Source organism: Arachis stenosperma, chromosome 1, assembly GCF_014773155.1.
Source record: "Arachis stenosperma cultivar V10309 chromosome 1, arast.V10309.gnm1.PFL2, whole genome shotgun sequence".
Classification (NCBI taxonomy): Eukaryota; Viridiplantae; Streptophyta; class Magnoliopsida; order Fabales; family Fabaceae; genus Arachis; species Arachis stenosperma.
This window is the reverse complement of record NC_080377.1, coordinates 6,739,273-6,753,495: the sequence shown is the minus strand read 5'-3', so window position 1 is coordinate 6,753,495 and position 14,223 is coordinate 6,739,273. Positions and strand designations below refer to the sequence as shown.

Here is a 14,223-nt window from a genome sequence, read left to right as displayed (position 1 = left end):
TCTATTATCCTATAATTTTTTAAATTTTAAAATTAAAAATAAAAAGAAATTAGCTTATAATTATTTATACTGTAGTTTGTTATTATATTTTTTCTAAAACGGTTCAAAAATAAAAGTAGATAAATGATAAATCAATGCATGCACGGTGCATAAATAAAAATAACAAAAAAAGAAAAAGAATAGAAGAAAAACGACGCCGTTTATGCGAACCCTCCCCATGGGGTTGCATTATAAATACGTGGCTGATGATGCGAAATACACTAAACTCAATAAACTGCGTCCAGTGCTATCAGTTGTTGTTCTCCGTTGTTCCCTCTCTTTCTCACTTTCTTTCCTTCAATAATTTCTTCCCATTTTCTTCTCTCTCTTTCTTTAATTTTCTCAGAATGTGTGGCATCCTTGCTGTTCTTGGTTGCTCCGATGACTCCCAAGCCAAGAGGGTTCGGGTTCTTGAGCTTTCTCGCAGGCATGCCAATAAATCCTTCTTTCTCCATCTTTTCCATGCATATACACTTTATTATATTATACTTTTTTAATTATACAAATTTTGATTAAACTGTTTAATATAATATTTATCTAAATAAATCTTAGTTATTTTCATTTTCACGTGAATAAATTCTTTTAAATACTGTGTAAAATGTTTGATGTCCGAACCCTGAAAGAGTTTTCTAATGTTTTTGGGTTTATATATAAGTTCATGATCATTGAGTGCACTGAATTGTGGACGCGACTTTGGATAATAAAGTGTTCTAAAGAAAAAGATAATATGAGTTTATGAAGTAAGAAAATATGCGAAGAATTGAAACTGATGGTTTAATTTATTTTCTTGTCAAGGTGTGGGGTTTAATAATTTGGATTAATTAATTTTCTCCTCGTTTTAACTGTCATGGTGGTGTCTTCTTACCCCATGGAATATATTTTAAAAGTAAAAGGCTAAGCATATACGTCAGAAATGAAATTGTAAAATTATTATTATTATTGATACTCTTCCAATATATATGCTGGGACTCGATTCCCAGCTTTCTGATTTAACTTATTATAAGACTTTGATAAGATAAGCTGAAAACTATGAAAGAGTACTATTATTATTTTAATTTTATTGCTTACTTACTGTAAGGATATATAGAAACAAGTGGGGGTGTGTGGGGTCCAAGTAAAGTAACCATGCAATTATTGGTCAATTTTGGTGGAAAAAGTCAAAATAGAAGAGATTAAACTTGCTTAAAATAATAGGTTAAAATAGGTCGAAAAAATGGGTGAATTTGAGATTTTGAATCCACCAGTAAAAAAAAATCTGCTAAACCTGTTTTGCTAAATTCGCGAGCTTTGACAAGACTGGATAAGACGGACTGATACGATTTTTTTAAAAAGGATATCATGAAAATTATTAAATAATTTGATAAATTTAATTAAATTATTATTTAATAATTTTTAATTATTAATATTATATGAAATTAATTGTACCTAAATTTTTATTATCTAAAAAGTTACTCAACGAATCACTTTTTTTTAATACTAATTCAAATACAAGAGAAAAATATTAGTTCTCTGATGTTTGTGTAAAATTATAAACGTTAAAATTTTCTATGATTAGAAATGAAAATTGATTGCATGTCTGATGTTTAAGAGAGTGAAGTTGTTGTTGTAACAGATTGAAGCACCGTGGACCTGATTGGAGTGGGCTCCACCAATATGGTGACAACTATTTGGCTCATCAAAGGTTAGCCATAGTTGATCCTGCTTCTGGTGATCAACCTCTTTACAATGAAGACAAATCCATTGTTGTCACGGTAATTACTTTTAATTACCCTTTCTAATTCTATCACTAATATGATTCTTAACCCCTTTTATGATTATATGATCCAATGAAAACCAGGTGAATGGAGAGATTTACAATCATGAAGAGCTTAGAAAACAGCTTCCTAATCACACCTTCAGAACCGAATGTGACTGTGATGTTATTGCACACCTGGTTAGTCATCTTTATTTATTATTGTTAATTGTTAATTAATCAATGATTAAACTAGACTTTCTTGTTCTTATCGACTTGTTTGTTTTTTTGTCTAGTATGAGGAGCATGGAGAGGGTTTTGTGGACATGCTTGATGGAATATTTTCTTTTGTTCTGTTGGATACTCGTGACAACAGTTTCCTTGTTGCAAGAGATGCCATTGGAGTCACATCCTTGTACATTGGTTGGGGCCTAGATGGTAAATTTCATGAGATTGCCCTTTTTTTATGAATTGGTTCCAATTGAATTGAATTGTGACAATTTTCATAATATATATGTGTTTTAGGTTCTGTTTGGATTGCGTCTGAACTGAAAGGATTGAATGATGATTGCGAACATTTCGAGACTTTTCCACCGGGTCACTTGTATTCAAGCAAAGATAGAGAATTTAGGAGATGGTACAACCCTCCATGGTTCTCTGAGGCTATTCCATCAGCACCTTATGATCCTCTAGCTTTGAGAAATGCCTTTGAAATGGTACATATCATCCACAAAAAGATTAATCATGTTTTTAATTTTGGTATCGTGTATTGATGAAATGGATTTCGATTTCAGGCTGTCATAAAAAGGTTGATGACTGATGTGCCTTTTGGTGTCCTGCTATCCGGAGGGTTGGACTCTTCCCTAGTCGCCGCCATCACGGCTCGCCACCTAGCTGGCACGAAAGCTGCCAAGCAGTGGGGAGCAAAACTACACTCATTTTGTGTAGGCCTTAAGGTACTTGTTTTTTCAAATTATGACAGACATTGAAACTTTAGTACTCCATTTTTTAATCTTGAATCATATTATCTTATTTTGACTAGGGAGCACCAGATCTAAGGGCTGCAAAAGAAGTTGCAGATTATCTAGGCACAGTTCATCATGAGTTTCACTTTACTGTCCAGGTATATATATGTATATATATAATCATAATTCATAAATATTTCCATGCTTAAGAATTTTGGGGTGTCTTCAATCTATGCAAAGAATTATAATTTCAATCATAATATGTGGTGTGGATGCAGGATGGCATAGATGCTATTGAAGATGTTATCTATCACATTGAGACTTATGATGTTACCACAATCAGAGCAAGCACTCCCATGTTCCTTATGTCGCGCAAGATCAAATCGCTGGGCGTCAAATGGGTGATCTCTGGAGAAGGATCTGATGAGATCTTTGGAGGGTATCTCTACTTCCACAAGGCACCAAACAAGGAGGAGTTCCACCAAGAAACGTGCCGCAAGGTCATCATAATATTAACAATATATTTCCTCTGTTTCAAGATATCTGTTGCTTTAGAAATTTGAACAAGTTCATGAGTTATGAATATATCAAGTTTAGGATTAACTAATATGTGTTGTTCTTTTACCTTTTTTTTGTTAATCCAGATTAAGGCACTTCACAAATATGATTGCTTGAGGGCCAATAAATCAACATATGCTTGGGGTCTAGAAGCCAGAGTACCATTTTTGGACAAGGAGTTTATCAATGTCGCGATGAATATAGATCCTGAGAACAAAATGGTACGCACAACGAATGCTGTGACTCATGATCACTTAAAAAAGTTACATAACTTTTTATGAAGTGGATTTATTGTGTGACCTTTTCAGATAAAACCAGAGGAAGGACGCATCGAAAAATGGGTTCTGAGGAAGGCCTTTGACGACGAAGAACACCCCTATCTGCCAAAGGTAATATCTGCAATCTGATGAAGTTTCCATAGATCTTTGGAAAAGCTTATTTATTAAACTAACATGAAATTTGAATGTCATGCAGCACATTTTATATAGGCAGAAAGAACAATTCAGTGATGGAGTTGGCTATAGTTGGATTGATGGCCTTAAAGCACATGCTGCAAAACATGTAAATATGAATCCAATCTTATACTATATGCATGAAATCCTTAATAAAAAATTCTAGAGCTAAGTCATGTAATTTAATTGTTCTTGATATTTTCTCATAGGTGACTGATAAGATGATGCTCAATGCTGCTAATATCTTCCCCCACAACACACCAAACACCAAAGAAGCATATTACTATAGGATGATCTTTGAGAGGTTCTTCCCTCAGGTAATTGATATATCAAATCTCCTGAACGAATAAGATTCGAAATTTCTTCTTAATTTGGTTCCCTACCAACCCTGATGCTAGGGGACACCATGAAATGTATTGATTTCAACAAGGGCTAATTGAAAATCTATTGTATTGTGTTGTTTGATTCAATTTTGCAGAACTCGGCTAGGCTCACAGTTCCCGGAGGAGCGAGTGTTGCGTGTAGCACAGCCAAAGCAGTAGAGTGGGATGCTGCATGGTCTAACAACCTTGATCCTTCCGGAAGAGCCGCGCTTGGGGTTCACAATTCGGCCTATGAGAACCAAATCAACTCGGCCAAAGCCGCCGTAGGACCAGAGAAGATCATACCTAAGATGGAGATTTCTCCACTTGGAGTTGCCATTCAGAGCTAGTAGGATCCATATGGCAAGGGGATATTTTGTTTCTTAAATAACACCAAAGATCCTATGTGGTAGTGAACACAAAATGAGAGTTTTGCATTGCCTGCAATGTAATTTGTCCAAGCAGTTGCTATATATACTGTTGTATAAGGCTTTAGGCCAAGAGATCCCAAGTGTTGTGCCATCTATATATCTTTTCCTTTTTGAACACTATTATAATGTATACTATGTATTATTTTGATGAAAAGATTGTGTTTCTCTTATTAGTTAATCTTGAATGCAAGTCCAACTATTTGAGTAACATGGATCACCAACAAAACTTAGTTGAAGCAGATTATGTTTTTCATCATAATGGTGCAATGAAGCACTTGAATTTCTTTTTTTTTTATGCTGAAATTTTCTCTTTACACTAACAGAATAGAAATATAGAATAATGAAGAAAAAAGAATTATCTCATTTCACTAGAATATCTGTACAGATTAAGCAGTTATCCATCATGCAACCATCCAAATAAATGGCATTTACCTACTAATTTAAAAGTTATAAAAAAGAAAAAAATGAAGCAAAAGGAAAATGTATTGTTAATCATTAAGCTTCTAAAACATATATAACTAATTTAGTTAACCACCAGGGCTGATTCAAGTAGTACATGCTCGATTCTCGTCTTAATCGGGGTCTCGGCTCCAAGCTCCGAGTCTTGTGCGCCGGAAAACATTCTCATCCGAAGAGCCAACCCCAGAAAGATGCAGATATTCTCAACTCGAACGGCATTACCTCCTGTGAAGGATACCTGTTTTGATTTTTCGTCGTTTCGGCTGAAAAATGTTTAGTAGAACAAAGCAGTGTAGAACAATTCGTTCCAAGTATCCGGCAGGCCGGGGAGGCACCAGTGGCTGCAATCTGAGTAAAGAGGATTAGATCGTTGCTGAGGGCTCAAATCGCCGGTGTAGATCGAAGGGTGGCCATCTTTTCGAAATGCGGATAACAATGTTATGTCCAAAAGGGAAGGTGGATTCTTCATGTCTCTTAAGACCATGTCAATAACCTTCATTTGCTCAGGATATTCAGCACCTGGGTATGCAGTGGCTGATGTTGCACTTATTGGTTCTGTTTCGCCATAGCAACTCTTTCTTGTCACTCCTGTTACTCCATTGTTCCATTCATTTGGGCTGCACATTATTAATTAGTTTCTTTAGCACTGGTTATAATGATAAATAAGAATGCATGTTTTTTTTTAAACAATAATTGAAAAAAAAAAAGAAAGTAAGTGGGAGATGAGAATTTTAGGCTAGTAATGTGGTTGCATCATGCATGTCCTATTTTTTGTTTGACAAATAGGTAATCACATTAAAGACATGTTATGAGATTCATCCAAAGACTTTTTTTTATTTACAAATATAAATATTAATGAATGGAAGGTGACAATAAATGAAACATTAAAGAAATTTATTTTTTTTTATAGTGAATGTTCCTTCATATGCCTATGAGAGAGCTTAATAGCTTATAAGTCAAAACCCTCTAATAATAAAAATTGTGCAACATTTTAAATCAACAAACAAATAATAATAAAAAAAGCTACATCGACATTATGAAATATGCTTTGTATGAAATGGGGTGGCCCGAGAGTAACAATTATTTTTTAAATTTTAATATGTACTTCTACTATAATAATAATAATAATAATAATAATAATAATAATAATAAGGAAAAGTATAGGGTACCAACATATTATCTGTCAACTTATTGCCAATAATAATTAATTATTATATTTTAAATACATATATAAAGAGACACATCCAGAAAATATATCTATGAAGACACTTCTATTAAACACAACCATAAAAAAGACGTTTTTATTAGACACATCCACAAAGACACTTTCATTAAACACAACTATAAATAAGAATTGGCAGAAGTTGGCAGAAATACTGTTGATAACATAACGGGATTGTAATAATAATAATAATAATAATAATAATAATAATAATAATAAGAAAAAAGTTCGGTGCATAACTTTCTTTTTCAAAATACTAGTTGTCATATAATTCATAAAAATTGTTATTTGTAACAAATAAATCCAAAACCTTTTTATTGAAATAAATGTAGTTATCATTTTCACGAACTTCACATTTATCATTGTTATATACATTTAATTAATTAAAAATGAATTAATAGAGGTAACATGTTTATATAAATGAAGCTCAGCCTCTCAAGCTGGAAAATATCATAGACATATATAAAAACGCGGTTTTTGTATTTATAAGTCATTCATCGGATGATGCAAGTGTTTTGTTTCACCGACAAGATTTTCAATAGAAAAAGAAAATAATTTTTAACTTTTTTGAGGACATTGTATCGAAACAACACGATCCAGCACTTCATGTCACATGAGTGGCCATGAAGGCGACAAAAGGTACCTTCCCATTTTGAAATTCTTTTTATATATATTATATAGTAATTAACTTTGAACAAAATGTATTATTTTGTATTAATATAGACTATTAAACAAGATATCCGTATTGGTTAGTTTGGGACAAATGTTGCTAAAAAGTAACATTTTTTGATATAACATTTTCAAATAACGTAATTCCAAGCATTTAATTATTCAACTTGTTCGAAAAATTATTGCTTACCATTATCATATGACTAGTGAGTATGTGTGAGTGATAAGGATAGATTGGACCAAGCGACAAAAAAACGCCCACGAATTCCTTCAGCCGTAAGTAAAATATCTAGGTATTGAATCAACTTAAGTTAGTCGAGTGATCAACTCATTCGTCCGCTTAAACAAGTGTCAGGTTTGAATTATGTCTTGTACATGTAACAATTCGCCAGCGACAAATCCTTAAATGGAACTCAAATTCGCGACAGATTAATCATTGACCTGTCGAACTAGTCAACTAGAGAATACCGTAGACAACCCAAAAAAAAAAAAAATCTAAGTTTTGAAAATGCCAACCCAAAGACAAGAAAACTGACACACATACAATAATGTAAGAGAGAGAAGTTGAAGTCAATAATAAAGACATAGAAAGAAGTGAGAGAGTAAGAGGGTACTTACTTGGTATGAGTAGGAGAAATTCCCAAGAAGAATACTTTGGTTCTGGTTCTGTCAATATTAGTTTCCACCCAATTAGCCCATGTTCTTAGTCCTCTTTCCAAAGCTGCCAAACGATCCATGTTTGGATAGTATTTCCCTCCTAATTCTATGTAATCCCATCTGCACTTAATATTAATAATAAGGGTTTAGATATCCGGGTACGGATTAAGATTATTATTAATAGAAGTTTCTAAATTTTTTATATTAATAAATACATAATAAATATATTAAAAACTCAATTTTATACCTTTCATGAGAACCTTTTTAATTTATAACTTTAATTTGTGTTCTTAAGATATATATTAGCTAAATTCACAATACCAAATTACTCTTAAAATTGATATTAAATAAGATTTAGTTAACATGTGTCTTTGGATAGAGACAAATATTAAGATTACTATTGACAAATTTTTAAATATTTTACTTTACAACAAATATATTGAAACCTTAATTTTTGTACGATTTTTATATATAAAAAAAATTGTAATCTTAAAATAAAAAAATCACCATTTTAACCATTTTATGTTTACTCGCAATTCTAAAATTCAATGCTTTAACCAATTAAACAAATTAAAAAAGAAAACATTAATTCTCTTTCAAAAATCACCAATGCAAACTTAAACTACATAAAAATTTTAGGTAAAAAGAAATTAGAAAGATAAGCATTGTTTAGATTTTTTGATGAACAATGTCTAATTCTCTAAAAGAAAATAAAAGAGGAAGAGATTGTTTTCCCTACCCTTGAAGAGAGCCTTCATGAGTCCACCAATGTCCGGTGTTAAAAGAAATCACATCGGCATTCCTCCACGGATCGCCATTGCCATCAACCTCCTCAACTCTGAGAATCCTCTTCCCTTGCACCACATCAACCTCAACCAAAAATGGAGATTTATAAAACGAAATGGTTACACCATAGTCCTGCACATACCAGATCAAAACTCATTTAGGACCACCCTCTCTTTTTGCAGCTGTAAAATGCAACTTTTAATGCCAAAACAATTCTATAAACGTGCTTTTATGATGCTGACAAAAGTATGAACATGGTAACTCGTGTAAGAGTAAAAACATAATGGAAAATTTTAAATAGTAACGGTTTATTATTCTACAAAAAGTCATAATATAATTTAGAATAAACATCCAAATTGGTCCTTAAGGAATTTCAAATCGGATACTTTGCTCCCCAACAAATTTTTATTCTCTAGAAATCGTCAGAAATTAATTCCATCGAATAGATTGGTAGTTTTGAAGGGGAGTAAGAGTGATATTTTTTGATTTAATTGTCTTATAATAAAATTTGTTAAGGACGTCCACCACGCATATTAAAAATTTGATTGAAAATAAAGAAAGGAACGATTTTTCTTATGAGAGTAATTTTCGAGAACTTCTAGAGAATAAAAATTTTTTGGGAGCCAGAATGTTTGATATAAAATTTCTTCGGAGACCAATTTGAGTATTTACCCTATAATTTAGCTTAGTGCTAAAACAACATTGAATTAATTTCTTATTCCCAAAAGGCCAAAAGGCATAATGAAGATGAATCAGTTCCAGTTTTCTTCAACTAGCCCAAATTATAATGCTTAACAGTACTTTTTGGGTCCCATTCACACTTTCATAGACAACTTTTCCCAACAGATTCCTTGTCCTATTGAAAATATCATGAACCCCATCCCCCTCTCAAATCCAATGGAACTTAACAAAGAACATCAACTGTTTCTGCAGCTGGAAAAAAAAATCAACTTGCTGACTCTCTTTTTCCCTTGTGAACTAAAATTGGATTCTTCTTTTGCCAAAAAGACTAGGAAATATATTTGTTGAACATCCAAACATTGTACTGTGCATCAACACTCATTCCAGCTAAGATTTTGGTGTAGATCCCACTCCCATAACCAAACTCTTATTTTCTATTCTTATATTTTGTTTGTTGTCTTCTACACACTGGTCGATTCGAATAACATTACTCAATGAAATACGTAACTAAACATCATAAAAAACAACAAGGGTCTTGCCTTACTAGATGGAATCGGCTACATGGATCAAACGAATAATCCTACAGTTTTATCACAACGAAATCTCCAATATGACAAAACAGTCCCTTACAATTTGAAAATGACAATATCTCAACACACAAGTTAATTCCTCACCATTCCAAATAAAAATGAGGACATAATAGTTTTTGAAAAATGCTTATACACCACTTTTGTGTACAACTCTCTTGTATATCTTCCACTTTTGGTATTAAAAATGACTGATAAGAAGTGAGAAAAGATAAAATATTTGTCTTTTATACCATAAAAAAAAGTGTACAAAAGACGTGTACAGAAAAAGTGATATCATTTTTCATGGTTTTTCAAGAAAGGACTAACATATCACTCTTTTACAAACAGTGAGGACGAATTTGCCATTTTCAAATCTCGAGGGACAACATTGGAAATAATGTTAAGAAGTTTCATGAGACTGACCAAGAATCTGAAGGTTGAGAGAGGCTCTCCCTTAACCATCTGGGTTTGAGACTGAGACTGAGGAACTGCAGTGTATAGCATACAGATCAATGATTCCCACTGGTTATGCCCAAGTGAATCACCCACAAACAACACTGTTTTCCCTCTCATTTGCATCAGAAATTCACCTCCATTGAACCTACCAACAACAACAACAACATGCTACAAAACCATTCAGAGAGGGATAGCACATTCTTTTCTTAAATTCACAAACATGCATTGAGAAAAGACTGAGAATTCAGAATTAAAAATGGCAACTTTAAGGCACTAGTCTTCTGGTTTTGCAAGAAAAATACACAAAAAATATTATAAAAATGGTATCTTTCAAACACTAGACTTCTGGTTTTGCAGTGAAAAATATACACAAAAATAAAAATAAATAACAAAATGGGTATCTTTAGAATAATAGTCTTCTGGTTTTACAGTGAAAAAATATATGAAGATATAACATAAAAATAATAACTTTAAAACATTAATTTTATGGTTTTGCAGTGAAAGCATAAAAAGATATAACAGAACAAAATGGGCATCTTCAAAACACTAAGCTCCTAGTTTTGCTGTGAGAATATATAAATTAAAAACATAAAATGGTATCTTTAGAACACTGATATTGTATGTTACCTTGGAAGATCACAATTGAGGGGCCTCCATCTGTATTTGAGGTAATCAGAATCAGGTCTACCATACAATTGGCAGTTGAACTGAGGATCAATCATGGGGCAGCTTGAAGATTGGTAAAGAGGGTATGAATCATCATGAACCCAGTTTCCAACAAACAATGCACAGTTGCTTTGGTTTGCATGAATCATTGGTCTCTCACTCTTCAAGTGCTGATGGTGGTGCCTTAAACTTAGTAGCAAAGCTGAGAAAGATAGATTAGAGTGAAGGGAAAGTGTTGTGATGAAGAGGACAAGGAAATGAAGAAGAAGAGATGCTGGAGATTGAAGTGCCATTTGAGAAACTTAAAAGGAAGAGGGAGATGGAGAGGAAAGGAGGAAGAAAAAGGGTATAGAAAGAGCCAAAAGGTTCAGACAGAGGAGGAGAGAAAGAAAGATAATGGAGGAAGAGGGAAGAAAGATATTTGGAGTGTTTTGAATAATATATATAGTCATACAGCTAGCTACACACAAAGGGTTTGGGTTTCTGGAGTTTGGAAAAATTGGTGGGGTTATGTGCATGTGAGAATGGCTGAATTAGATCTTTACAAATATTACTTTTACACAATTTTTAAATTTTTATAAGATACACAAATATAAAGTATTTTTTAATATTTTATTAATATTAAAATATAAATTAATTTTTAATTATTTTAATACTTTTTTAATTATATAAGATATTTATAATAATTTTTTATTTTAATAAATGATAATATATATTTAAATTTATTTTAAAAATGCATATTAATAATAAAATTTGATATATTAGTAATAATATTTATGTATATATAAATATATGTATAATTAAATACGAAAATCAGTATGTTGAACAATGTTAAATAAATATCGTATTTAAAATATGTCTTTACATATAGATGTATAAAACTCAAAAAAGTAATTTTACATTTTTACCTAATTCACCAACACATAAAGCCTTTCTTTAAAAATGGGGTCCTACTATTTCCAAGTTGTGGGCTTGTGTTGTGTAACTTGTGGTTTTCAAGTGCTGAGTGTGGTAAAGATAAAAGGTACCATAATTAAGGGGGAAAAAAAGGTACCATAATGAAGGAACTTCAAGTAGCAAAAAAATTTGGTGTATACAATAAGGTGTTATTAAATATTAATTTTACACAATAATTAAATATAGTAATAACTTGTAAGTATTCAGTAATTATTCATCACAGATCAATCATATTTGAGTCTGTTATTCCATATTATTTTATTACTTTAAGAGTTAGTAATAATACATTTTTATTTTTAATATTCCAAGACCAGTTTTTTTTTCAAAAAATTATTTGTACAAACTAAAAATAATTACAAAAAATTGGAATATTATTCTAAAAATATACGAAGGATGAAGTTTATTGTAGATGCTTTCCCTCCATATAAATATTAGATTGGTGTAACTTCTTAGCCTTAGGAACAAGAATCCTCTTTAACTTTCTATTTGGTAAAGGAGAGTTGAGGATACTTGGTGTATATGAGAACGAAAGAATATACATATGGCTAGAACTTTGATTTCCCTATTCTATAAAAGAATCCTGCTACACAATTTTGATATAAGCATATGTTCTTTGCTTTTTCTTCTCTCGCATTCATAGAATTATGTCAAATTTACCTATGAGATTGAGAATTTAATCAAGGGCATGCCTAGTTTATAATCATCATCCTAAATTCATTAACATGCTCATATTATTAAAGAAAAGTACATTGTGATGATGAATGTAGATGAAGTCAGGTAGGCAATTAGATTTACAAGCAAATAAAGGTATATAGAAATGATAAGATATAGATGAAAAAAGTAATCAAATCACATTTTAAGGAGGAAAATTCAAAACAAAGAATCCCAATAAAAATATTGAAAGAAGAGGTGGCACCAAATCACATATCACGAATAGAGAGTATACACCGAATCGAATTCAATCTTTAAAACGTAACTTCATGATTCGCATCACCTATTAATTCTACTTCATCTATAACAATCCATTAGTGTTTCTGTATACACAAATCATCAGTATTAAGTTGGCCAGACTTAATACTATAAGGTATGCAACGATCGACTAACAACATTAATCAATGGACAATCATGCATTTGAGATTCAAACTCTTGTTATTAGGACAAGTCCTACTGCATGACAAACACTCAGAGTATGCAGTGACGTATAGTCAGTCTATTCCCAAGGCTCTAACAGGAATGAACTGCTCTGATACTATAATGTAACACCTAAACTTTTAGCACCTCATAATATAATACCTTTTTTATTTTATACTATCTTTATTTAATAATGAGTTTTCGCGAGTACGAATCGGAATTTTAATAAAAAAACGAAAGGTTTTTACTTTAAACCTCTTAATAACAAAAACATATATATTTACATAGCATTATTTACATAGACTTATTCCAAAATTCTCAAATACAATTCCTAACTCTCTAAAAAAAATTAAAGACAATAAATAGCGAGGGAAAAGTTTAAGATTAAACCAAATACAAAAAATACGGATGCATATATACATAAAGCTCCGATGTTCAGTCGCAGCTCCGTGTCAATGATTCTTGAACCTGTTGCTGAAAGAGAAATCTGTAGGGGTGAAAACATCGTCCTCACATGTATCCAGTAGAAAAAGTGAATGCCGTAAAAATAATGAACGAAATGCGAATAATTGACTTTACGTGATAAAACTATTCTTTTATCAAGCATTTGAAAATACTTTTAAATTTTACTTTAGACAATTAATTGCTTTCTTTAAAAAATTTTAACTTAAAATAAAACTCATTTACAACATTAATTCTTAATTACTTCAATACATAAATCAGTAGTACCAGAGATTCAATTGAACACACAAGCAAGGCAGAATAAGATAACCAGCACAATCCCAGAGAAAATACAACAAGCAAAACACAACCAAAATGCAAATGCGCAAACAATATGATGCATGTCTGTCATAAACAGGCCATGAACTCACGTGTCGGTTGTCTACCTACAACCCGACGTTACTCGGGGCGAACTCCGAATATAGTTTCTTTACCGTGTCAGTTAGGCACAATTATCATCATGGGCGAACCCATGTCAGTTAGGATATCTTGGCATCATGGTAGAAACAGGCTATCAGTTAGGCAAACATTCTCGCATTAGCAACCTCAAGCTATCAGTTAGGCGAGTACTTTCGCATTAGCAATTTGGCACAAAGACCCGTTCAACATACAATATGCTATCAGTTAGGCGGACATTCCTGCATTAACAATTTTAGGCTATCAGTCAGGCGGGCACTTCCGCATTAACACTTTGGCACAAGACCATTCGACATACACTTTTCATGATTCATTATTCGTTTCAACTGTCTCTTTCATACATGACTTCTCATTTTCTTATTCTTTATTATGCTTCCACATCACTAATTACATACACATACTTTCGCATTACTTATATTATTAAACGTATATCCGCATCACCGCTTAATTATATATACTTTCGTATTACCAAATAATCAATTACTCTTACCTCCACATCACTTCATAGGTATA

The 14,223-nt window shown here is 32.1% G+C and overlaps 2 protein-coding genes across 2 annotated transcripts; one reads left to right on the top strand and one right to left on the bottom strand.

Moving 5' to 3' along the window:
- Positions 1-255: 255 nt before the first annotated feature.
- Positions 256-4,717, top strand: LOC130961947 (asparagine synthetase [glutamine-hydrolyzing] 2). The gene is made up of 13 exons (XM_057888000.1): positions 256-466; positions 1,652-1,790; positions 1,877-1,972; positions 2,068-2,209; positions 2,297-2,487; positions 2,566-2,727; positions 2,814-2,894; positions 3,015-3,236; positions 3,381-3,515; positions 3,603-3,683; positions 3,769-3,855; positions 3,956-4,063; positions 4,225-4,717. Exons 1-13 carry the CDS (start codon positions 387-389, stop codon positions 4,456-4,458), a joined length of 1,758 nt encoding a protein of 585 aa, XP_057743983.1. The 5' UTR covers positions 256-386; the 3' UTR covers positions 4,459-4,717.
- Positions 4,718-4,872: 155 nt separating this feature from the next.
- On the bottom strand, positions 4,873-11,097 carry LOC130961955 (protein PMR5-like). Its single transcript, XM_057888011.1, has 5 exons — positions 10,666-11,097; positions 10,006-10,183; positions 8,286-8,464; positions 7,508-7,666; positions 4,873-5,615 (listed from the first exon to the last, which is right to left on the bottom strand). Exons 1-5 carry the CDS (start codon positions 10,995-10,997, stop codon positions 5,273-5,275), a joined length of 1,191 nt encoding a protein of 396 aa, XP_057743994.1. The 5' UTR covers positions 10,998-11,097; the 3' UTR covers positions 4,873-5,272.
- Between the last annotated feature and the right edge of the window lie 3,126 nt (positions 11,098-14,223).

Coding starts and splice junctions, on each gene's coding strand:
- LOC130961947 (XM_057888000.1), top strand. CDS start 387: ATGTGTGGCATCCTTGCTGTTCTTGGTTGCTCCGATGACTCCCAAGCC. Junction 467..1,651: donor GTTCTTGAGCTTTCTCGCAG/GCATGCCAATAA, acceptor TTGTTGTAACAG/ATTGAAGCACCGTGGACCTG. Junction 1,791..1,876: donor ACAAATCCATTGTTGTCACG/GTAATTACTTTT, acceptor AATGAAAACCAG/GTGAATGGAGAGATTTACAA.
- LOC130961955 (XM_057888011.1), bottom strand. CDS start 10,997: ATGGCACTTCAATCTCCAGCATCTCTTCTTCTTCATTTCCTTGTCCTC. Junction 10,184..10,665: donor CTCAATTGTGATCTTCCAAG/GTAACATACAAT, acceptor TGTTGTTGGTAG/GTTCAATGGAGGTGAATTTC. Junction 8,465..10,005: donor TCTCAACCTTCAGATTCTTG/GTCAGTCTCATG, acceptor TGGTATGTGCAG/GACTATGGTGTAACCATTTC.